The sequence below is a fragment of the Acanthopagrus latus genome, chromosome 10 (assembly GCF_904848185.1).
Source record: "Acanthopagrus latus isolate v.2019 chromosome 10, fAcaLat1.1, whole genome shotgun sequence".
Lineage (NCBI taxonomy): Eukaryota > Metazoa > Chordata > Actinopteri > Spariformes > Sparidae > Acanthopagrus > Acanthopagrus latus.
Window position 1 is genome coordinate 10,331,755 of NC_051048.1, and position 26,233 is coordinate 10,357,987.

Sequence of the window (26,233 nt, forward strand, 5' to 3'; positions counted from 1 at the left end):
AAGAAGACTGGGATCCTCAGGCAAGGAGTTCCACAGCTATGGGGCACCTGGACAGCAAAAAGGACGGAAACATTTGATCGCAAGACAGGATATTGGAACTGTTAGTAGGACTTTGCCTGAGGATCCCAGACAGTAATCAGGCTCGCAAGGAGTTAGCAAATCCCAGATATAGGCAGGAGTCAGACCAAGGCTTTAAAAACAAGTTATAAGTCAGTTCTAAAACTCACAGGTCACCAGTGACGGGCAGCAAGGATTGGTTGAATGTGGTCGCTCCTTTCCGGTTGTGTCAAAAGCCTGGCAGCAGCATTTAAAGGCATGGACTACCTTTACGAAGTCTATGTAGGAAAAGGAATGACCTGATCCTGGTCAGCTGTCTCCATTGTGGCAAAGCAGGACTACCACTTTTTGTCACCTGGGTAGCAGGGGACAAATTTGAGACGATAACATGAAGATTGCGGGCATCCTTCCAAGCACTATCAGATAAGGCACCCAGACCAATACTAATGTCATGGCACAATGATTTTGTTGATATAGCCAAGCTCTAATCAACAACTTATTGCCGGTTTAAAGGAAACCACTGCGTAATCACTTTGCAAGAAGTCATCTAATTTAGAGAACGTGAAACTCTGCTGAAACTGAGCAGTCCCCATGGAGCATATAGCTTTTTTCTGAAGACGGGTGAGACTTACAAGAATTGATTTTCCTGAATAGTTTCTCCAGTGGAAAATCTGTTTTGTTATGTGTCATGATCTCTTATGAGCTTTATTATATCCCACGTAAGATTGCAATGGAATGTATACTTTAGCTGACATAGTGTATTTTTTTTTTGTAGTTACACATGACCAGAGTGGCACACCTTACCTGGTGAAGAAATCTATGTAACTGATCACATGACCTTGATTTCATGAGTTGGAATCTCTCTGTTAAAGGGTAACTGGACCAGTTTTTCACAGTAAAGTGTGTTTGACAGGTCTTGGGGGTGTACTACTGCATATGTTGAAAAGTTGAAAAGTTACAACGTAAATGTATTATGTTTTTTTAAGACTCAAGGGTTGAAAAAAATATTTAAAAGTGAAATAAACGGCTTTCCAATGATATAAGGTTTACTGCCAGGAAGCATTAGAACAACAAAGAAATAATCTACCGAACACACATTTCCTTTCTTTTTGTGCTATGCTTATATGTTCGAGTCTTTTTGCTCCATCTATCTTGTAAAATGGAGTGCTGATAATCAATTTAGGAGTCTCTCATTAAGGGAATGGAGCTGCTCTGTAGTCTGGTGGTATGGCGGGGAAACCTCTGTATCATTTGCAAGATGGCAGCAGGGTGAAGAGACAATTTCAATCACCTTTCCTGGTCCGTGCTGTGTATGAACCATGAAATTCCAGATTTTAGCCTCCTAAGTTTCCTTAGGAAGTGGAGCCTTTTCCTTTTTTTTTTTTTTTTAGGTGGTTCTCAGGGATGGTTATTCCAGGGAACCTTACGCTGTCCATCTGCTTCACCTCAGCTCCAGTGATGTAGACAGGGGTGCGTCTTTTGCAAGATTGTTGATCTCCTCTCTGTATGAACTCGCATTGTTGTTTGTCATACGGCCGATGATGTCTAGGGGTGCAGTCATGGGTGAACAGTGTGTACAGTGTGAATGGGAGGGGGCTGAGCACACGGCCCTGGCGGGGGCTCTGGTTTGAGCACTACCATACAGGTGTGACTGCAAATTCATACTCTCTGGAGTCCAGTATCCAAAGTTGCAAAGTGTGGTACCGGAATTTTCCAGGTCAACTTCATGGGCGAGTCTGTGTTGAATGCTGAGTTGAAGTCAACTAACAACATCCTGTGTCGCAAATTTAGGCTGTCCATAATGAGTACAACGAGAGCAATACTAGACCATTGTACTGGTTTTTCAAAAACCTGTCGCCCCCATTACCCACAATGCAGACTAGCCACTAAATGACATCACTTGTAGCAATTTATCAGATTACATACAGCTTCATCCGGAGCCACAAAAGGCGCTGAACTACTTTTTGCCATATATGTAGGAGTATTCCCCAGGACCAGTAAAATCACTTTTATGGTGAAATTGGCGGAATTGCCCTTTCAGTTTCATTCATATTAGGTCAACTGTGAACTGTCAGTTCATTAACTTAATAGATTTGGATCAGATTTCCATATCTGGGAAAACAACCTTTAAGAAATGAATAAATAAATAAATAATGCTTGAAGAGAAAGAGGACTACATTTGTTTGGGCTTTGATTATTTTTAACTTTGGAGAAAATTGAATAAAACCAAACCCTTTGCATTAGCACAGAAGTAAGTTGTAAGGATTTGTAGAACCACAGAAACCTTCATTACACCTGCTGACTCATTGGCATTAAATTATGTCTGATTACAAGCTGATCCAAACAAAGTCAAACAGTTGAGAAAGAAAAAAAAAAAATCTTCACTTCACTAAGGAAACCAAATTCATATCAATGAGTTTGCCTTTTTTTTAATGGAGTTAACCAAACCTGACATAAAACCTGATGTATGGACTCAATGTGACCCTGGTATACTGTTACACCCCTGAAAAATGTTTAGAAAATGAAAGATGGTGTGCTAAATGAAACGCAGTGTTGAAAAATACAACAAATTTGTACAATTCCTAATTCTTATAGTCTGGCAGCACTCGTCCTGCCCAAGATGGCATTGCAGACAGATTGCAAAACATCATTAAAAGCCATACATTCACAAATAAAAAAAAATTAAAAAAAACACAGTAAAAACATGTATGAGACCATAATATGTACTTGTCTAAAATTCAGTTTATTCTAATCAACTTGAAATTTCAGCCCAGTTTTAACATGAAGTACCAGTTTGCAGTACCAACAGCACAATGTCACGTTCCCACTCGGACGCCGAACTCTGCTTATTTTCGTTCCATCTAAGTGTTTACGTGCTGCTGTCAGGAGGAAAAGTAAGTGGGGTGTGATTCCCTGTCGAAATTGCATAATACAGACGTGACATTTCCACCCGGCCTGGCACATCAGTCCACTTACAGTACATATGAATGGCTCGTGTGCAAACAAAATGTCTAAAGTTGTAATGTAAATGTCGAACGTCTTTGGTTCACCGCTCACAATTCACAATGCAGTTCATCACACCGCACCTGTCCCGTTAGGTTAATGAGCCGATCACTCTCTGCCTTCGTGAGAAAAATTTAATAGAATTTCTTAAAACAGCGAGTCTAATTCAAACAAGTGATAAAATATCCCGACAGATGTTTCAGACAGCACCTCAGGATTAGTAAGTACAAGCACGCATAGAGAGTGGAACCTGAAAACAAATGAAAAAAACAAACCTCTGTCTAACATCGTTAAAGCCCTCAATCCTATTCGTTGACGATGACAATTTACTTACATATTTATTTGCGAGAGCTGGGGATTCAATGCCTGCTTTAATGCATGAGGCAACAAAACAAGCCATTAGAGACACCGCAATATTCAAATCATTACTGCAAAACAAAATAAAAGAGGAAGGTTTCAGTTATCGCCCAGATTGAACTGCTCCCTGTTTCAACTGGACAGTGGTTGTGGTTGCATGTTTTTTTTTTTTTTTCCTTCTGAAGTGGCAGATCATGTCAATATTGTCACACTGCGGCCCAGTCACCAGGATAAAATGTTAGCAGTTCACTCTTCTGCAAACGACGGGGTATGTTCATATTTGCGTCATGGGCTGCATGCCATATCGCGTCCACGTTAAATGTTTATTACACGACCGTCATGTCAGGAGGTTGAGGTGATTGTGGTAGCCTTTGAGGCAACAAGGCGACCAAACCAGCGACAGTGGTTTGAGTCTGCGTTTCTGCATTTCTATGTATGAAACCGCTGAATATATCTGACACTGAAGCACAGCAATTCAACATTTCTAAGTGGGCATGAAGTGCCTTAACCTTAGCAGGACATCAGCACGTGATTGTGATGAGTGATTTTTTATTTTTTTTTAATTTATCTGTTTATTTTTCAAATTGAAGCTACAGAAATGTAACAATGCAACATAAAGAAACACAAAGTTTTAATAAATGGCGGTTTTGCAGAGATGTACTTTGTCAACATTCATTCTAGCGACTGGGTTGTAAAGCTTGGGGCCTGGTTTGACTGCCCAGTTTAAACAATGCTCTTATAAGTGGTGTGAATGAGGGACAACACTACAAAAATAACTTGTAATTAGATTAAATTACCCTTTATACAAGAGAATAACAGACCGAACACAGCATCCGCTGTCGTGACCCAAAATGTGTGAGAAGAGCACTCACGTGTGTCCAGATATTGAAAATAACAACACTTCAGTGGAGGACTGTGTTTTTCACATTGCACACTGTTTCTCTTGCTATGTTATAAAGAACACAACCAATAGGAATAATGGCAAATGCTATCAACACAGGTTTCAATAAACACAGAGTAATAGTTATGTTCTAGAAATATATATTTTTGGATTGTCGCCAAATCTCATGTGCAGAGCCAATCAACAATGAACGTATCCTAATAATAAGTATTGTTTGTGTATCCAGAGACTGATATATTGTATTCCACTGTGCCACAGAGCTCCAAATGTGTGCATTAAAACACATAAAGAAGCCACTGTTGCAGTGATTGTTTCTTCATTACCATGAACACACACACACACTTCAAATGATTTGACTCAATCCTGCTGCCTGAAATACTCACTACAGCACTTAATCCGTTGTTCCCAGCAAATGCATTAATTCTTCCTGTTTGAGTCAAGCTGTTAAACTGGATTAATGAGCTGTTTTTGAAAATTAAACTATTTTTGGGAGGGGAAAAAAAAGGTCTGACTCTTCTATTTTGCATTTGTTTTTGAATGTCCATTAGGAAACTGATTGAAAAGTTGAATCTTTTGAATTTTCAGAGTATCGCAGATTTCTTTATGTCTCCCTTTTGATTTAACAACAGGATGCGCTTGAGCTGGCATGCACTCGGCAAGTTTGTGCAAAACCCGATGACTCATGTTATCCCAGCAGGATTCGACAATGTTCCACATTGCAGACAATTGCCAGAACTACCTGAAGACCACAGAAGACCAAGAAGTCCCGACTGTCATGGAGTTTCCTTCACAATCACCTGACCTCAACCCCATTCAACATCTATAGGGGTACATTTTGTGACATTAAAAGAAGCTTCGTGGAACACTCTCAGATCATGCTAGGATTACATGCCAGTTCAAGTACAATTTTCAGAGATTCAAACAAGTGCAACGTACAAGTCGTCTGACTAGTGGACTCAACAGTTGGCCCCCCGCTGTGTGCGTGACCTATTTGAAAATATTTATGTCATCAGTAGGAAACAATGCACTTAGGGCTGAGAGCCACAGACAGTAGGGAAGTCACACTGTATTAGAAGACTAACATACGGTTAGCTTCAGCCTTTTCATGAAAATTGCAAGAATCGTTGAAAATACAAAAAAAATATAGAATAACAGACTTATTTAAGTGAGGCCCAGCTACTTTTTTTCTAATTACCCTTATCCCTATTCAAGTCTCGGTCAATAGTCAGTATCTGAAAAAACTTCAAAACAAGGTATGACCTGTTCAACCAGCTCTTTGCATCAAAGCACCGGTCAAACTGTCACCCCACCTCAACTCTGTCTGCATTCAGTGTGGGCTCTTAGCACTCTAATAAGCAAAGCTGGACTCACTGCTTTAAAAATCTGAACACAGCCACACACACACACACACACACGTTTAAAATGTTTCCTATTTCCTCTTCCCCGCGCTCAGATCTCACACACACACACACACACACACACACGCGCACACACACAGCTAAAGGGCCTGTCGATGCAAGGATCTTCCATTCTTAACTGACGGTCTTTTTCCAGTGTTACACTGCACATCAGTCCCCAAAGCCACAGATAAACAGCACCATCTCTGTCAGTCCAAGCACGTTCAATCCCAGCTTCTGTCCCGCCCCCTCTCTCTCATCCAGCCCTCTGCCTTAGGATCTATAGTCTCTCATAGCGCTGCTGTGTACTACGCCAGGCCCATCTCCTCCAACACACTCCGAGGCGACTCATCCTCCTGCAAAGGGAAACACACAGATATTAGAATGGAAGAGCTACGATTTCATTTTTTTTTTAACTACTTAAAATAAATGAGAAATATACAAATGTCATGGGGCTGGCAGCTCTCAGAGGTACAGACATGAATCACTGCAGTCAGTTGGACCATTTATATCACGTTACATTATGGCATAATGAATCCCTGAAACATTTAGAAATGTGGAAAGAAAAATAAACATAATCCAGTCTATGGCAGATCACAGACCACACTGCCGTGGAACAGTTCTATTCTCTATATCTCAAAAAATATTGATTGTAGATGTGAAATACTGCTATTACAGTTCTGCTTATGAAAAGTAGACACCGCGCCTCAAAATAAAGCACGACCCTGATGAAATGAGTCGGATTTAAGTGAAACTTTTCCTCATAGAAATGAACTGTGAGCTGAAGCCTGGGCAATGTACCTCAGCAAAGGCAAGCAGAGTGCAGGCACTGCTGCCACACCAGGCTGAAGTAAGTTTGGTAATCACCAGCTAGGCAATGGTTTTAAGTCTCATCACAGATTTTCTCCTTCACAATGCCACCCTGTTGTAGCGTGTGCCCCCATAAGCCTACAGCATAACAGATTTCATGTAATATGTTGAGATAATCAGCTAACTGATAGATATAAAAATCTGGGGCTAGAACAGTCAAATTAAACTTAAACGCAAATGAAAACAGCTCTTTATGTTTCGGGGTGAATAAAAGGGGTTTAAGGGGAGAATTAAAAAAAAAAAAATCACTTCTCTAGGTGGCAAATTCTGGTCAACCCATGACGTCACCTATATCTGACAAATTGCTCCTTGCAGTTGCAGTTTCTGGTGAGCTCTTAGCTGCTTTTGCTGTGCGCTAGGTGTATGTCAGAAGCTATGTCAGACCAGATGCAAAGGAGTGATGTTTTCGAATTAGTGTGCAGATATGTAAAACACACACTCTCCTTTCCACCCCAAAACAGTGACAGAAAGTTGGAAGCTGAAAACCAGTGACACCGTGTGTGAAACACCACAGACAGCGGTGGTGGGTGAAGCCCAGGTTACCTCCTGCAGTAGGTCAGCTTGTTCAATGGCCTTGAGGACGCTCTTCTTAGACGTGTCCTGGATCTCTCCTCCCATCAGGAACTCGTCTAGAATGAAGTAGGCCTTCTCAAAGTTAAAGATGATGTCCAGCTCGCACACCTGCACCAACAAACAAACATTAAATCATTGCTTTCTACAGCAAAGAAAGTCTTCACATGCTCTGGATGAGGCATGGAGAACTGGTTCAAAATTAGACGAGGAATCATGACGACATTTTAATTTCAATTCTGGTCTTTGGTGCCTGAATAAAATTAACTTGTGCTACCTTCAAATACACTGCAAACACCTACCATATTATCTACCAGCGCCTGGCTATACGTTTGCAAGTCTCATGTGAGTTGAAACTTATATCTGTCTCCTAATTTGCTGTACTAAATTGTGAATTAAGCATTATTATCAGTTACTCTACTCAGCCCTTGCCAAGTTGCTTGACTGTCAATTGATTAAGATATTCAATTGTGATTAATCACGATTGTTAACCCACATTCTTTATTTGTTCTAAATGTATATTTACATTTTTAATACTCTTATCAACATGGGACTGGACAAATATGCTTGCTTTCTAAAAAAATATGTTTAATATCATAGAAACAATCAAAAACAATGACAAACACTGTCCAGATTATTCTCCTAAATAACTTCAAAAGGTACCTCGTGCTCAAAAAATATGCTGAAAGCATAAAATGGCTCTCAAGCCAAACAAGCAACAACAGATGGGCATACTCACCTGAATAAATAATTTGTTAGTAATACTAACACAATGTAGCGTCCAACTTTACACTTGTTAACGTTAACTAAACACTGTCAAACACAGCCACCCATTTAGCTATCGCCGTTGAAAGTTTGTTGCATGTAGAGCTGTTTAGGCGTCTCTGTTGCAAACTATGCCTTTGGTGAGGGGGAGGAGGGCTCTCTGCATCAGCTGTGTGCTTGGCCAGCAATTGGTATTTGAGACTGGATGTACTCCAGTGGTGACTCAGTTCACATGGACAGTAAATGTAAATAACTTTGATCTTGAGGAGAGAACCATCTGACAGGGCTTTAAAAGCTGAACATTGCCATTCAAAAGACCTTTGTCTTTTCCCATTTCTGCTCAAGGAGGTTTGTTTCTGCCTGCCACCCACAACGTTACTGCTGCATCGCTTCCTGATTTCGCAAACTACGAAGCAGCCGACGGTGATAATCATAGAACTTGCGTACATTAAAAATATTCTGACAGCCTTCTTGTAACAATCTCAAGGGGTGACGAGACAAAAAGACTGAGAGGTCTTTGACTTACACTGCCAAAGTACTTATCCAGCAGCTCTACAAAACGGTGGATGACTTCCAGTGTGATCAGCTCATTGTCCTGCTCTTCAATTGCACAACAGAAATACAGGCTGGCGTACCTGTGTGAACAGACACAGAACAACATTTTAATGTAATTACACCTGATACTGTTAAATATTCTTCGTGGCACGATAGAATACAGTGCAAAACAAAGTAAAAACATGCATGTAGACATGGGAAGTAAAAACCACTGTATGTACAAAACTCCTCTGAGTGAACCGATGTTTACACTTGCTAGAACAGTGGAAGCCAGAATCCAAATTTGCCATATTAAATAAAATAAATCCAAAAATGAGGTGTTTAGAAGGAGGTTTCTGATGAACTGAGCCTCTTTTACTTTTATTACAAGCTTAGTGTTCCCTCAGTCCAGCTCCACTGCAGGAAATCCCTCTGTGCTGAACTCATCACCCACCCACCTGCCCACACACTGCTAGGTTGTCCTCTTTTTGTTTATCCACCTCTGCATTCTGTTGCAGTAATGAGGCCTGACACACACTGATCTGTGTGTGTGTGTGTGTGTGTGTGTGTGTGGTTAACTTAATGACAGTAGAATTCTAGGTCTTACCCTTTTCACCCACGTAAAACCTAATGCTGCTCAGGCCACATACAAACAGTCATGAACTTTAATTGGTCTGTGGGAGGTGAACTAAAGCAAAGAGTAGACACATTAAAACCAGCGAATCTGCTGCTTTACTCAAGTCAAATTGAGATTTTTTCGTGTTGCAAAAACCAGCAAATCTGCTGCTTTACTCAAGTCAAATTGAGATTTTTTTTGTGTTGCAACCTGGAAATCAATTAATCGCTGAAACATTCATGAAATTTGGTTCAATGGCAAATTCATTACAGGTCTTTGGAAAATGTGACAAAATCTGCTGGGTCAAATATATATATACAGTAGATGTAATAGCTGGTTAAGTGTCCCTTGGCCACTTCTCCTCAATGTGGTGCTTTTGGCAGCCATCCACAAGTAGTCCTCTGGCTGCCACTCCTCTTGACAGAACTGGTGAAGTTCGACTAAATTTGTTGGCTGCCTGGGTTACTGGACTAGTTTCTTCAGGACATTCCACATGTTCTCGATGAGGTTCAAGGCTGGACTTTGGGAAGGTATTACAAAATGCCGGATTGATCCATTCATACTTTTGTCCGTCCTGACCAACTGTCTCTCAGCAGCAGGTGATAGTTCAGGTTTTCCAACTGATCGTGGCAGTGACACAACTGCGCCATGTACTTCGGATTTACAAACAGCTGTTTAACCTTGGTATGTGTAACTGCTTGGAAATGCCTCCAAGTGACTCTCCTGAATTGTTCAAATCAATAATGTGCTCTTTCAGATCAATGCTGAGCTCCTTAGACTTTCCCACCGTAGTGTAGAGTCTAAAGGGTGTATCAAACAGGTCCTATTAAAATGGGCCTAGAAGAGCCACCAGCTGTTATCAATTAGAATCACTTAGAAGTTAAGGGTTCATTCTGTAAAACAAATTTGATTGACACAACTTTCACCAAAATTGGTCATTCAATTTGTTTTATTTATATTGTTGACGCACCAGATTTGGTCACAGAGTGCATGCAGAGGCTCTGTGTCTACATAAATTATGCTTTCTGCTCAGTTAAAGTGGATTGACAGTGTTCACCAGATGGCGAATTACTGAAGCCAAGATGTTGCCCATATTATCTGCCCACAGAGTGCCAAGAGTGATTTTATGGTTGCTGTGATCATTCCCCCAGATGCAAATCAGAATGGCATCAGCAGCAACATGACAAAGCAACCAGATGGAATTGTCATCGTGGCCGGTGATTTTAATGAAACATACCTCAGAACTGTTTTACCTAAATTCTACCAGCATGTTCAGTTCCCCTCAAGATGAAGAAATATCCTCAAACATGTGTATACAAATATACCTGACAGCTACAAAGCCCTACAACGCCCTTACTTTGGCCAGTCAGATCTTATTTCTCTGCTCCTTTCGCCTACATACTCTTAATTAATAAAGAGGGTCAAACCATAGGTAAAAACTGTTTAAATCAACACTTTACAACTGGATGTTGGACTTCCTCAAAAGCAGACCCCAGAGAGTTTCTGATTGGCAATCACACCTCCTCTACGTCAGTGCTGAACACCGGAGCCCCCCAGGACTGTGTGCTCAGCCCCCTCCAGTTCACACTGCACACCCATTGCTGCAATCCAAGACGTCGGGAGAACTCTACCGTGAAGTATGCAGACAACACGACCATCATCGGCTGTATTATAAAGAAAGGTGAGAGTTCATATCATGAGGAAATCAACAATTTTGCTGAGTGGTGCACAGAGAACAAGCTACTGCTCAATGGAGCGGATTGCCACCTTTTTTCTGAAATCAACAAAGACACACATCCCTGTCTACATCACTTGAGCTGAAGTGGAGCAGGTTAATAGTTATAGCTTCCTTGGAATTATGTCATTATTATTATCATTAGAACATTGTAAGGCACAGAAAAAGGCTCCTCTTCATATGTACAATACGTCTAAATTCTAGAACACATACTTCTGTTTAAAAAACAGTGTCTGCCCCGTCAACTTTTATTGTGAAGAATTTATAGGAAATAAAACACATTTGCCACCAAAATACTGGAGATTTTTTTTTGTTTGTTTTTACAGCTGCTCTGTTGGCAACTAAAAAAGACAAGTACGTCATTAGGAAAAGGCTCACCTTCAAGCAGGTAGCCCTGTTGTAATGGAAATGCAAATCCCTGATGCGCCATGTCAAACTGAATACAGACCTGCCGGCAGATGCCATGACATTCTAACTTCCTTGCAGTTGCTCTACAACAAAACACACGTATGTGTTTTGAGAAGAGCTGAAACAATTCACCTGACACACAAAATGAACACAGAATTTCAGGGACTCTATATATTTGGTATGCTGGTGTCTAATATCTACACGGAGCCAGTGATGAGACAAAGAAAAAAGAAAATGGTGTATGTGCCTCATTAAAGACATACTGACAAGGACACTTCCAGCTGCCCAGCAAGAATGAGTGTAGCATTATGGCAGTTTAATGATGTTGTGTTTTTACCTTTTATAGACAATCTTGAGGTCCCTCCATTCAAGGAAGCTGCACATCTTTGGTTTGCGCGCGAGCACTATCTGCATCAGCTCCCGGACCATCTTCTTTTTGTCGCGCTCGGCTGTGGCTGTGTACCACTTCTGCAGGCGCAGCTTCCCCTGCCGGCTGAACAGCAGCATGAAATGCATCTGCACACACACACAGGGACAGAAACAATTCAAATCATGGAAAGGAATAGACAGGGAAGCTTTGCTGTCAGGGGATTTAACAAATATTCCTTGTCGATGAATCTGCCAACGATTAAGAATACATGAGGGAGAACAATTGGTCAGATAGAAGAATGACTACAGCTGATCTCTTTCATCGTTCATCGCAAGGCAGTTGGGGATATTAATAACGGTATTACCTACACATACAGCTTCTTGGGTGGGCTGTCCATGTATATCAATGGCCGCTCAAGTATATTTGGCAACCCATTTAAGTATTTTATAGGCTAGTTAAATTTTTATTATCTGTCTCAGAGAATTACGCCATCTGCAAGTGACTAACGGGGTGACAACCAGCCCTTGCTCTTCCCCTGCCATCGACTGTCAATCACACACGCTCTGCAGTAAGAGAGAGACACTCTCTGGAGTTACTTCCCTCCTGTAAAATCACTGGTTGTGATGCGACCTCTTCGATTTAATGTAGGCCTACTTATGTCATTGTTTTGTACAAACTCCTAAGTGCACCTAGTTTTTTGCGATTTTTTTCAGTGCACAACGGTTGTGATCCGCTTTATAATTAACAACAAGCTTCCTCCACAAATGGTTTAACTGCTGTTTGGACAACGGAATTGCAGGACAAAACAGTGTTTTTCGGTGGACTTGTTAAAACGGAAAGCAGAGTGAAATCAACGAGAGAGGCATGCCAGTGAGCTTGTATTAAGGTGGACAAATAAAATGAATTAAATCAAAACTATGTGGGATTTATGTATGCAAACTCTTCAAACTACGCTGCTCTGTTGCTTTGTGTACATCAAAGATTTAAAGGTACAACCGCAGAAACATTTTCAAATCAAAGCTACCACTGCTCAAACGAAAGTGATTGAAAGGGGGAAAAAAAAAAAAAACCCTCAAACCCCATCATTGGAAAGAATTAGTTAAACAAACGTGAAAATGTATCGTTATTAATGGCGACATAAAATAGTGGTTTTACTGTTACTGAGCCAAGTTTGTGTTCAGTGAATGATTCAAATTTTCAGCTAGCAACTTTACATTTAAGAGCGAATTCTTAATTTCAATTCATTTCTTTTATCAAGACATACTGTACAATAGACAATATCTGTACTGTACCTGACTGTACTGCCTGCCTTTTGTCCATCTGTCCGTCCTCCTTATAAAATCCAAATCCCTTCAAAACCTTTTTTTAGATTTGATAGTGCATTGTTCTGCTGTTGTCTGACATGTTGCTTTTGTGTTTTTTGAGCCTCGCACTGACCTTTTCGAACTTTTACAAGAGTTTGTAGACGCTGTGAGGAGGTAGCAGCGTAGCAGCTTCACTCTGCTGACTCATAACTTTCAAACTAATTTTGTTTCATATTGGTGAACTGTTAGACCCCTAAAATAAAAAATAACAACTGTGATAAAAATGTATTTTGAACAATGATGGTTATAAACTGAAGTTAGACTTTAAAGCAAGAGGTGAGTTTGCCAAGACTAAACTGACTTATCAGTTTATTACAACATATATCAGCCCCTTTGCTAGTAATTTTAATTAAGGAGTCTTTAACAAGTTTAAACACCACTACAAAATCCTATCTATAGCAAACTCCCTCGACAATGTCCAACACACATTTGAAACCATGCTCCTAGCCAGAGTTGGATGATCACAAGCCTTAAACCTTTGCAGGCAAAACAAGCTAGCAAGAACCACAACTAAATCAAACATGCTAATCAATTTAGCACAAGGTCTATTCTATAAGATCTAATAAGAACATTTATCTACAGCATTAAACCTTGTAAAAACTACCACAGTTACCGACAGGGACTACAATTTACATTTAAAGAATAATGCAACTTACATTATCTGCAGTTTGGGCCACTTAAGTTGTAACGTAACAACCTGCACGTGTTACTGCAATAAAGAATAATAGTTAGATTGATCCGAAAAAGAACTGATAGATTAACTGAAAATAAATAAATAAATTTAAAAAAGATTGTTAGGTGCAGCCCTACTCTTGTCCGTGAACTAACGTTACCATAACCTTTCAGATGACAATGTTGTCTGTTTTGTGGAGCTCTGATAGGGAAATAGGAAAATGTAAGGCTAGGCGATGTGGAAACAAATCTCATCATGTTTTTGCATGATTTTTTTTGGCTTGAATATGATTTATTTTATGTCAGAAGTTGAACATGTACTGTAAAACAATACCCAACTTTATTTCAGACCAATAAAATGGGTATTTTATAACAAACTAAAATCTTAATTCTGATTTTACAATAAAGACTAATAGGCTATTGCATATGTAATTTCACTGTGAGTCTTCATTTTTTTTTGTTTTGTCTTATAGCATGGCTCTGGAGAACTGGTCTGTTGTTGTTGCACAGGTATCACATTGTTTTTTTTTTTTTTTAGGGGGACCACCAGCATTTGCTCGGGTCTGGGAGTGGTAATATGATCAGTGCTATCACCAGAGCCGTTTCTTGCTATATGCGGACTATGCGGGTGCTTAGGGCTCCCTCCACCACTAGGGGGCCTCCTCAAGTTGCAAGTCCGGCCTCAATATCTGAGGAGCGACCCGACGGAAAAGCTGTGAAAAGTACCTGGAATTTTTATTCGTAGCACCTCCGCTGAGGTTCCAAGCGAGCCAAGGCGATACGTACGGCAGCTGATTGGTCAGTTCTGGTCTCTACCGTGCCGCGTTGCTATGACGACCGGTACTACTAAGCAAGGAGAGGCGGGCAAGTTGTGCTGAACTGCCGGTACCGGTCATTCACGGTATGGCATCAAAACGAACCTATTCATCTGGTTCAGAAAAAGGAGAAAAAGAAGAAACTAGATGAAGAAAAACGCTCACAAGATAAAGGTAAGGTTTGTTTTTATGGTGTGGGGTGGAGGGGGGAGCTTTAATGCAGAATTTTTGCTATCTTAACTGTTTGGTTTAGAAAAGGGCTAAAATAAAATGTATATGTCACATGTGAATGCCATGACATTTGGGAGGGAGGGTGTGTTGCTAGGCAGACGTCTGTCATGTCTGCTGTATCCTTGTCCAGTTTATAGGTCTCTAATGTGAAGTGCGCTTAACAACGCTAATACATATTAGTCCTACTGTGGATTATTATGGACTAATGTGGCAGTGGATTATTGCTCTGAGTGGATTATTGTTAACTCTACTGAGTTAGTTGTGTCTTTCTCTACCACATTTAGAAGAATATTTATTGTGACAATATATCTGAACAAATTTGCCTACATTCCTACAGTTTAGTTATGTATTACTTTCAAAAGAATCGTAATAACAAAAATTCAAGTAAATGTGACCGTTAGTTCTGCCCGCAGACTATGTTAAGACCATATCATCAGTTACTTTGTAATACCCTGTGAAATATACATAAAAATACTCCTTCAGCATCACATAGTGCTCATCAGTCATTTATCTTTGTACTCTAACAAGTACAATGTGTCGAAAACTGCTTAAAAGTGACAACTTTGAAATCGGGTTCATGCTTTAAAGGGACACTGTACTGTATATTGCAATATATTGCAATTATGTTGTTTAATATAAAAACTGATTATGAATTTCTGCATTAGTGTAAAATAACTAAAATTATATTAGAATATTTGCTTAGGATCTATTTTGCTTGGTAACCTGAGGAGTTTTTTCTTTGCAGGAGCAATTGTGAAATATTTTGGAGCCGCGGACCACCTTCAGCACCACCAGACCAGGAAGTTTAAGTTAAAAATGTAAAATGTTACAATTAAAAAAAAAAACATTTTTGAGGAACACTGCAGCAGTCTCATTTATTGACCTGTAGAGGATCCCCATTGTTATAAATTATCTTGCATTATCAGTTCAACTTGCTAGTGTGGGTCAAATTAAGATGTTTGATTTGAATTGGAGAGAGGTTTTCACAACTCTAGCCTGTTTTCCTCTTAAAATGTTACAGACTGTTGAAACAGCATCTTGCATAGGGCCCCCAAAAAGACAGAAACGGCCCTGGGTATTACCTGACTTTGTGGGAACATTTCGACCCAATTTGCAGTGCACGCAAATCTGTTTTGCATTGGACTTTCCAAGAATATCTCCCCACTACTGAATTCCTCTGACCCAACTTTTCAACAACTTCCTCATCTTTTGAGCCTTCGGCTATTATCCATTGTGTCATATTTCTCGGTAACGCTGTCACTCTAGTTAAGATTTTCTGTCGTCATTTACTCTTTTACCTCGCTCCCTCTCCTGACATACTGATGTGCATGACCGCAATAACACAGACTTTAACACCTGTGGTGCTGCTGGCTGCTTCTCCCACGCTCTATGCTGTGTAGGTCAATCTAACCTAATGTGGCTGTAAATCTATTCCAGCCACACAATAGCGGTCAGCATGGCGCTATACTCATCATGATTAGCTTTCTGTGTTGTCTGTCAAAAAATGGATGGGGTGAGTTCTGTGGACGTTATCGACTATGTCTGATATTTCTATCAAGGAAAAGTTACTCCGCGATAATGAACATTATTGTTTTATCATCCAACCCTTAGAAAATGTCAGAACTCACCAGGACGACACAAGATTTTCCAGGATAATGAGCTTTTTCTCTAATTTTTCATGCGTTTTCCAGAGTGAAATATTTGTCAACTATTTTCCAGGTTTTCAAAGATGCGTGAGAGTATGGGGGAAGTGGTAATGACTGAGCAGGTGTGTTGGCTACCAGTGGAAGCACAAGATATTTTGACCGTCATCATCAGGGGTAGACTTGTCCACCACTGAACCTTTGTTTGTTAGCTTTTTCGAGCCTGTAGATCGATGCAGGCTACATGGCAAATGCACCAGATGATGCACAAATAAACATGCTCAAGTCTGGCGTTTGTGAATGCGAATTACTCAACCGACCGGCTTTATTAGGCAAGTCCTGGTACAGCAGCAATTCAGTGGCCTTTAGGTTTTTGTCAAGTCTAGTCACTATATACACTTGGTTGTGATGTTCTCGCCACACATGCACAAACATGTACTGCAGGAAACAATAAGCACAGTAAACCTACATAAACTGATGATAGCTTATCATACGGGAGCAATTTATTCAAAAGGTAAAAAATCTACACATACTGCATTGACTCTGGGATGAGTACAGCTTACATGAATCCGAACTCACACATTCGTACCGCAACCGCAGCAACTACTAGTTATCTTTACTTACATCTGCCAGAAACCAGTCTTGCACTGTCTATGTTATGCTTTCTGTGGCAAAGAGAAAATGAGGGAGGTGTGGTTCCTGTTTGTTTTACAAAAGCAGCAGGATACTTGGAAGGGAACATTTAACTGAGGAGCTATTTCAGTCTATTTGTTAAGAGCAAAGAACTTCAGTGTGTTAACTGTCAGTGTGGTAACTGACTGACTTAAGTCACTGTTCAACAGTTTGTCATACATTTTGAATCTGGACCGCAAAAAGGTATATGAGATACATAACATCGGGGTCGACTGATACAGCCTTTTCAGGTCTGATACTGATACCGATTACTAGTAATCAAGGCGACTGATTCCGACTTATATCGTAAGCGCTATGTGTTGCATGCCGAGGTGAATGCAATACATTTCTGTACAAATGCACGCTATTGCAAGATCAAGATCTTTTTAACAGGATGTGGTGGTACCAACTTCGATCTTGTCCACAGGGGCTGAAAGGATCAACAGAATAATGACAGTTCCTTGTAGCTGCTTTAAATTGAAAACAGCCAAGAGGTGTAGTTTCACCAACTTAGGAAATTACTGTTAATTAGCCACATCTGAAGTTATTTGCCAGCCACAGAGGACATTACAATCAGTTAAAATGAAGAGCATTAATGTTAATTTACATATATTACATGGAACCATGCTTTTGTGTAGTGTACCAATACATTAAACAGTGATTAAATATAAAACAAGATCATTCATAACGGTCCTTACTTCATATTAAAGCTGTAGGATGAGGAAGTAATTGGAAAAAGGACAGCTGAATAACAGTCATCTTGCTAACTGTCACCTCTATTGTTTGAACAGAAAACAACCTGCGGCTAAACTCATTTACTGCGACGAGGAAGCATTTGTTCAAATAAAAACTAAAAAATGTCTCTGACATATTCCATTTTTTTTTTACATCACTAAATGTCATTTAGAGACAGCTCACTTGGTACAGCCCGTTTGAAATTCCTACAGTGTGACAGATTCGCAGCATTTTATCAAGCCTTTATCCAGTTATTTGGCCTGTTAGCTTGCGAGCTATGCTGACAGGAGCCAGGTAAAGGTAGCGCAGGTGGACACTTCCTGAAACCATACACCTTGGCTAGCATTAGCTTAGCACCTCGCTCCAGCCCCTTCTAAAGCGAGAGAGAAGCCAGCAACTTACCATTTCGCCCGATTTAAAAAAAAAAAAGCTACTGCGACGTGACAAACGAACTCTCCGTCTAGGCGGTCCAGTGCAACGCAAACGAATACACCGGAGCTAACGTTGACAGCCCATGTCTGTCTCAGATACTGTACCACTGAACCTGAACAGAGCCAATCCTCTGCTACAGTGAGCAGTTCCGCCTCTGGTGAGCATGCGCAGTATATATATTTCGTTGCCCCGCGTTTTGCCTGTCAGGTGCGATGTGCACAGAAACCATGCCCAGGCATGCGCCTTCTCATGTGCATGAGCTGGAGAGGGCGAGGCGAATGTGCTCACCTTACTCAACCTTCAAACTAGGTAAGTTATGACATTGGTTCATGTTTACAATTCATAGAGAGGCCGGCTGACGTTGAGTTTTTTGGAGGAGGGATGCGCAAAGATGTTGCATTTCTACGGGGTTATGACGTCAATGATTAGTCACAGGGTTTTTGTCTTGTCTTGATGTAAAAAAGCCATGTTACTGAACTTGAACAAGAATAGAATTTGATTATCATAATTGTAGTTATTATATTATTATATGTTATTATTTCAATAACTCATATATTTGTATGTCTAACTGTAGCATTATTTATTACTCTGTATATCAAGTAGAATGTACATTTCTTGTATTTTTATTTTCTTTTTGTTGTTGTTGCTTGTATATAGTTTTTATTATTATATTATCATTATCTATTATATTATTATTATATATATGATCTATATTAGTATCTATACTATTATTATGATGATGATTGTTATTGATAATAATATGATGCATATTGTGGACTTTGAATGGAGTATCTGTAATGCAAGCAGTTTCCCCTTCAATAACAATAATCAATAAATGATTTCTGATTCTGATTATTATATTATATTATATTATTGTATTGTGTTGTTGAAATACCAAGACTTAAAGAGTTACTCTGTAGGCCTGTTAGCACTCTGTCGTACGGACCACAGTCTGTTTTAAATTGAATCTAAATATCCCCTCCAGACATGTTTTAATGACAGATTTTGAACTTTCATGGCCTATAAATAATCTGATGAAAACATAGCTAGCATTGCAAGTTTATCATATGATATTTAATCATGACTTCATTCAGTGTGTGTATAAATGATCGCCAGATCTTCAATACATCATGTTAAATTAGGGAAGGCCTGACTTTTGGCTGTTTGGACACAAGAGGTCAGTGTATACCACAGATCTCAACATCACACAGACAACAGCTTAAAAACATAGTATTTTAATAAATATAAATACTGCAAAATACACATGTATATGACGATAACAAAAATAAACATTGCCATTGTAAAAATAGATACAAAATACATTTTTTTTAAAACATATGCAGCCTGTAGAAACATCTCTCTTTGTGAAGTGCATTGGTGCTCATTGTGTCAGACATCAGTACACAACTTAGTTACTTTCCTTCATATTTCTTTCTGTCTTGTCAACCACGAATATTCAGAGAAATGAATAAACAGCATAAGCATGACCACGCAGAATACTATCTCAGTCAATCTTGATGCGATCATCTGTCTTGTTGTATCAAACATATAAATAAACTAGTGACTCAAGTCTGTAGAATCAGAAGAAGTCGTATGCACTTTGTACGTCTGGTGGAATGGTCATCATGTGCCATATGAGCAGCAGTAGTCAGACACAGTGGAATGAAGGCACGTCTTCAGCGTGGCTTAATGTTGTTGAGGCTGGTTGAACTGACCCATGAACAGAACAGTACCTGAACACAGGAAAGGGAAACATTAGATGCGCCGAACCGCCGCTCTACCTGGAGTGCTCCGTTGAATGCCATTGGGGGAAAAAAAAATGGGACTTCAAATTGAATGCAACGAGAGCGTTACCTGTGCTTTTATGCTGGATGAGGAAGAGGAAGGGTCGGTCCAGGGTTATCTCCTCCACCGCCATGCGAGAAAACATCACTGCAGCTAAAAGAGGGGGGGAAATGGATAAGCAGGTCAGTGTCAGTGCAAAATTTAGCTGTAATTTGAAATTTTGAGCACAAACTACCTTATGTGCCATACAAGTATTATCTAAGATAATAAAAGTCAGCTTATTCTTTACACCACAGGGTCACCAATGTTGTATTTATCACTGCCTCCACTACTCCGAGCAATTGATTTGTTTTTATTTCATATTGATTGTTCCATGTAGCATAAATGCACTTAAACTACATTTTCTCTGATTAAGTGTACTTTATTTTTTTACATTTGAGTGTTGAGGATGAGTTAAAACAAATATGGTTCCTTTGTTAATTTTGACTTTTCAAACATGTATTTTATCAGGAGTTTCTGGCTTAGGACTGCAGCTTTGCTTAAAGCACAATTCCGTTTTATTACAATTATGTTCTTTCTTTTTTTGGTGTTGTTCTGGCCATCGTTGTGTGAGTTGGTAAATCAAGTGGTAAGTGCAATGCTGTTACTTCTAACAGAAACTATACTCAAGACCAAAAAAAATAAGAAAATGGGACAATCCATTGATAAGAGAATTAGTTAAATGTTTAAAGAGAGAATGTCCTCTAAACTGTCCACTGACGGCCATGACTGGTGACTTGTTGTGTGTGCGACTCAGAACTGAGCCTACCTGTCGCTGCAGCTCCCTTGGTCCCTCGCTCATTCACCTCAATCTTCACTCGCTGCAGAACCTTCGACACGCACAGCCTCTCATCAGCTGCGGGGCAGAGACATGCACAAATTAGTTACAGAGGTCATCTCAGTGCACTGAAGTTTTTTCCCCTCCAGGGAGGCTCTGACTAGCTCTCGTCTTATATAAGGACAACTTACTGGTGATGCGTGTGAAGTCAGCGGTAGCCAGGTTGAACATGTCTCCCAGACCCATGTTAAGCAGGGCATCTTTCAAATTCACCTCGGAGTTCAGAGTAAACCTGCAAAAAAACCCATCCTCAGTTTTCATACTAGTCGCCATGTTTAAATCAATATGACACAAACATACTTAAAACTACACCTTATCTAGAAGGAAATTAGAGCCTGGCGTAGGAAGTAAAAAAGAAATCCGGATACAGATATATCCACCGTGTTTCTGCAATGATCCCACAAATGTGGCAATCACACACTTGTGACAAAGATATTTCACAAGCAGGATCTTTTCACAGTTTAACGATGAATGTACTGTTTGAAATTACATCAGCGCACTAAAACGCTAGTCTTAACTGGGAATTTGATAACAATATATTGATTTTGATCAGGCTGTCATAGGCCAGTATCAGCCGATAACAGCCTTCCCCTCTCACCTGGGCATGGCCAGCTGTCTCTTGGCGTTCCTCAGCTCGGCTCGCCACTGCTGAATTCTCTGGCTGCTTAGGTCCGCGCTGAGCGCGCTCAGTGGAACTTCAGGCTCGATGGGGGACACGAGGAGCATGCTCAGTGAGTCGCCCTCGTATGGGACCTCAATGACATCATAGTCGATACCGTCAGCCGTCACAAACTCGCCTGAGGATTAAGGAGATGCATGTTTTTTTTTTTTGTCAGTAACGCACACATTACCTGGTACATAACAAAATATATGCATTGGGTCAGTGTGTTGAGAGCTACCGTAGTGGAAGCGGTTGGTGAGTCTCATCATGTGGACGGGCACAGAGCTCCCGTTGGCACAGTGGAACATCCTCTCCTGCGTCATTTTGGGGTCAAAGGGAACCTTCCAGAGGGCCTGAAAATGGAGAGCGTTGAGAAGGACCAGGCGGGTCTCATCTGTCAGAGATCCAGGTACCAAGAACTCGGGGATGGCAGCTGTTGGAGAAGACACAACAGAGGTCACAAAGGATTTAAGAGGCAGAAGCAGCGCAAAAGTTGATGGTGGTAGAAGAGAAGCTCTTTTGGAGAATCCCGCGGATGCACATTGCCGGTGTGGGTACCTGCAGTGTGGTCCGAGACCCACGCGTTGATGATGCCGACCGCCTGGTCTGGATTGGTGAAGTCCACCTGGTGAGGGTGGGTCTGGAAGGCCTTGGCCAGGGCCCGGCGGAAACCCTTCTCCAGACTCATCTTCCTCTCGACCATAACCCCGCTGGCTGTCTCCACCCCCTCCTCGCTGGACATGTCGCGATGCAGGAGACGCTGCTGCCGAGACATCCCTCGCTCTGCAGTAGAGGTAAGAGGATACATCAACGATACATCAGTCTACTTTCCTCCCATGCTCCAGTCTAGCGAAATCCACAAATGTATTTGTCCATGAATCGCGGCACAGGTTTGTACTGTCATGATTTATGTGTGTTGTTGTTATGTGTGTGCTGTCATGGTTTGGTTCTGCATTAGTGTCACATTAGCCAACAGAATATCCTCTTCTTTTGAATCCATGTGTCACTCACCTTGCAGAGAAAAGCCCATGGCGGTGGTCAAGGCCTTGCGGGTGCTCCCGGCAGCGCCGAGCTGAGCCATGGCCAGGACGGTGGACACGCCGTACGGGGACAAGGCCACGTTCTTGTCCTGGGAGCTCTGGGCCAGCTGCGTGAAGACCCTCAGGCCGAAGTCATTCAGTTTATCCGGCAGAGAGCCCAGTCCCACGCCGTTCAGGATAAGGAACAGGAAAGCATACACGCAAAGCATCTTGGGAAAAAGAGAGAGAGGATAGGGGTAAACGGGGGTAAGTCTCACGGCGTCTGGGTTAAATTCCGATTCAGTGTGCAACAGGCACACTTGAAATGCAACACCTAAATGTAAAAAGCGCATCCCAAAGCAGAGCAAAATATGATGGATGGACCCTGTCAGAAAAAAAAACAACAAAAAAAAAAAAAACAGGTTGCCAGATATGTTCTTGATGTTGTGCAATGTGTCTGTCTCTGATTAACAGCTTTCAGAAGTTTTCAATCAAATATTGTGAAAGAAAAAAAGGCAAGTTTTTTTTTTTTCCTTTTTTTTTAGCTTTCAGAAAACTGGTAAAAAAAAGTATACGATCAAAAAATTCTCAAGGATTCGGTGATACGGGAAATTTTTGCACATCGGTAATTCTGAACGTGAACTGCACTGAGGTCACGTCTTGAGTAACTTTTAGGGGGAATCTGAGCTTTTTGAGCAATCCGGGGAAATATGTGTCTTAAATCCTGGCAACAGCGAGGCTAACTCTGTCCCTGTTTGACACACTAATACCAAAATATAAAAATCTTATGTAGGCTACTAACGTTTGACAACTGTCATTTGCATGTTTAGTTAACCCTGGTAATCTTTCACAATACTATAACAGTACTTTACTATAACAGATTAATCACATTAATGACACTGGGACATTTTGTCTTGATCTAAATTAAAAAACTGATTTCACTCCACGTGGTTTTGCATGATGTTATTGCTCCCTAATACAAAATAAACAAATAAAATAAAATAAATCTGCCTGTATTTTTTGACACAATTATATTTGCAACTAAAGCTTTTTCTTAGTCCATTTGATGTTCTTACCTTTTGGCAGAAATGTGTCAGATGTAGGTGCAAAGTAGGTCTCGGTTCAGCTTCAGTCTCCTTTGCTGCTACTGCCGCGTTTGCTGCTTGTTGAGTCTGAGGGACTTAAATGAGTTTCCCTCTTTTTATAGCGTGCAGCTGCATGGTCTAAAAGCCCCGCCCCCCCACCCCCACCCCTACACACACACATACACACACATACACACTCTCTCTCTCTCTCTCTCTCTCTCACTCACACACACACACACACACATACAGAAGTCATCTGAGACGATGATGTCATCTGACACTGTCTGGACGGGCTTCCTTTTTCTCGAACGCACATCCACAGTCACTCACCCCTCCTCCCCGCCTCTTTGCCCAAAAGCATGACAGAGCACATGGAAAGTCAGTTAACATGGTTCGTGTTTTCCCTGTCTCATTCAATCGCACAGACACACACACACTCACACGCACACTCATCGCTCTGGCATGTGCAGGAAGTAAAGTTCTGCCCTAAGTGTTTTGTGATCTTGACATGAGCCAAACTCATGATAATTGGTTTAAAAATGTACCACAGTGTTTTCTTTCCAGCGAGAGAAAGGTATTTTTAAAACTGCAGGCCAGATACAATGCAACAATGTATGAGTAGTGACAGTGAAATGAGAAAAGAAAATAGCTTATGAGCAACCATATTAGGACAACAAACCTGTCATAGAATAAGGGATTAACTGTTTCCAAATCATTAGCAAATACAAGAAGACCATCATGTCATATTTTCAGAAATACAGTTTTATGTACGCTCTCTCATTTGTCAATGCAAAGATGAAAAACTTCTTATTTTGCATACAATAATAAAGATTATATGTAGGTAGTTAGGACATATCTTAGGGAGTATCTATTATCCTTAGAAAATTGTGTGCTGCTCTACTTAAACATTATTCTCCATCACAGCATAACAGTATATATACAATATGTCACAGAACATGTGTCCTACTGTAGATAAACTAAATAGTGATATTTTATAAGCTCACTTCTGACCTTCGGAATACTAGTTTATGAAGCAAAACCCACCTCAGGTGTCCCTTTTTAAAATCGTATTTCGTGAACAATGCCAACCGAGCATCAAGCGGTGAAGATCACTCAATGCTCCGGAGTTGCTACCAATCGTGGATCTTGAGGGGAGACTAGTTTTTTCTAAAGTCAAGAAAACCAATCCACAGTGTATGTTTATTAGGGCAGAACATTTTGGGCTGCTACAGCGTTGGCACCTGCCAAAAACATTTGCTGTGGACGGTCATAATCTCCAGAGGGCACGAACTGGCCAAAATGCCTACTCGAAAAGCACTTTTGACTCAGCCACATTCTTCAGTGAATGATTCCTGAGTTCAGTGTCACTTTCTGGCCAAGATTTCCCTTTTTTACACAAGAAACCGCTGAATCTCACCACCTGTTTCCCAAGAGATCTCACTCTGCACCACATGTGCACTCTGCTGGCGCCTCCCCTCCCCTCCAACTTGAAAATGCAAGTTGCGATGCTACCAGGAGGATCATCTGTTTTTGATTTTAACGATATTTTCGTGGTTATTTTTACCACTCGGCGCAGCACGGTTGTCCCAACATGAGCACAATGATTCAAGCATTCACAATAGCTCTCATACAGTCATTCTAATGACTCTCACTGACACATCGAATCGCCAAATTTGGTCATGCCTTTCGAGCATTCCTTATCCCCCTACTCACCAAAGCATGTGGTGCGGACAGAGAGGGGAAATTAACACACTTTTTCTCCCCCCCCCCCCAAAGTCTGCCTGGAACGATAGATAAAACGGGGCTTTACAAAGTGCTTTGACAGACAAAGCAAAAACAAGACACTCGGAAGGTCATGCAGGCGGCGACGTACGAAAAACATTTCCTAGTGTTTCTGTTTGCATCCACAGACTGTTCTCATCTCGATTTCAAAGAGTCACCATTGGTGGTATTGGTTGGTTCTTTTTCTCGGCTGATTGTTCTGAAAATAGATATAAATACATATACAAATGTACACTTTTTGGTGCTCTTTTGGTTACCACTGAGGTTGTAGTATGAGTCTATAAGTTCTGCTTCTCACAGCCTTCATCCGACGGTCTGAGTCGGAGGGCGGTTGGGGTAACCGGGTGGATCATGCAGTTGACTTTCCCTCCAGAGACCAGGACAAATGTGCAGTCTGTGGCCAGGGAAGATTTGCGACGAGAGTAAGTCAGCGCGCCTGAAAGACGTGACTCTGCTGCCGCAAGTTGGGTGGTGAGAACATGTTGTTTCAAGGGATCAAAAGAACATAAAAGTGATGCCAGGCTAGGTTGCGAGACGGTCGATTTCAATGACATAATCTGCCGTGTCGAAAGCTGCAGTGAAGAAAAAAGTAAAAGGGGTCACACCAAGGCTATAAACGGAGATGACAAGATATGGGATCTAGACTGCCCTGATCTCATTGTCCTCTGCCTTTTATCTCCCTCCATGTCAAGACTAAATGTGTCTCTGGTGGCATATTTACGGGCCCGTTTACACCGTCTTGTACTTTGTACTTGCCTTGTCCCTTAAACTCTGATGGTTTTCGCTCTGTGTCTTGGTGGCTGTCTTTGAGTCTGGTTGCGCTTTAACTGCACTGTTAAACGACATATTACAACAATTATGCCATCAAGCTTAAGAA

General features: G+C 40.9%; 2 protein-coding genes across 5 annotated transcripts; both read right to left on the reverse strand.

Annotated features, from left to right (window-relative positions):
• Window positions 1-2,779: 2,779 nt before the first annotated feature.
• Window positions 2,780-18,303, reverse strand: ap1s1 (adaptor related protein complex 1 subunit sigma 1). Of its 4 annotated transcripts, XM_037112381.1 has the most exons (7): window positions 18,118-18,303; window positions 14,346-14,547; window positions 13,604-13,656; window positions 11,551-11,729; window positions 8,447-8,555; window positions 7,129-7,266; window positions 2,780-6,071 (listed from the first exon to the last, which is right to left on the reverse strand). In XM_037112381.1, exons 4-7 carry the CDS (start codon window positions 11,727-11,729, stop codon window positions 6,024-6,026), a joined length of 474 nt encoding a protein of 157 aa, XP_036968276.1. In that variant the 5' UTR covers window positions 13,604-13,656; window positions 14,346-14,547; window positions 18,118-18,303; the 3' UTR covers window positions 2,780-6,023. The 4 variants fall into 4 exon arrangements, with proteins under 4 accessions (XP_036968276.1, XP_036968278.1, XP_036968277.1 ...); XM_037112383.1 differs by lacking the exon at window positions 14,346-14,547; XM_037112382.1 differs by lacking the exon at window positions 13,604-13,656.
• A 1,063-nt stretch (window positions 18,304-19,366) lies between these two features.
• On the reverse strand, window positions 19,367-23,679 carry serpine1 (serpin peptidase inhibitor, clade E (nexin, plasminogen activator inhibitor type 1), member 1). The gene is made up of 9 exons (XM_037113328.1): window positions 23,566-23,679; window positions 22,482-22,719; window positions 22,029-22,253; window positions 21,709-21,903; window positions 21,408-21,606; window positions 20,941-21,041; window positions 20,741-20,827; window positions 20,002-20,085; window positions 19,367-19,880 (listed from the first exon to the last, which is right to left on the reverse strand). The coding sequence occupies exons 2-9, from the start codon at window positions 22,717-22,719 to the stop codon at window positions 19,834-19,836; spliced, it is 1,176 nt and encodes a 391-aa protein (XP_036969223.1). The 5' UTR covers window positions 23,566-23,679; the 3' UTR covers window positions 19,367-19,833.
• Window positions 23,680-26,233: the final 2,554 nt, after the last annotated feature.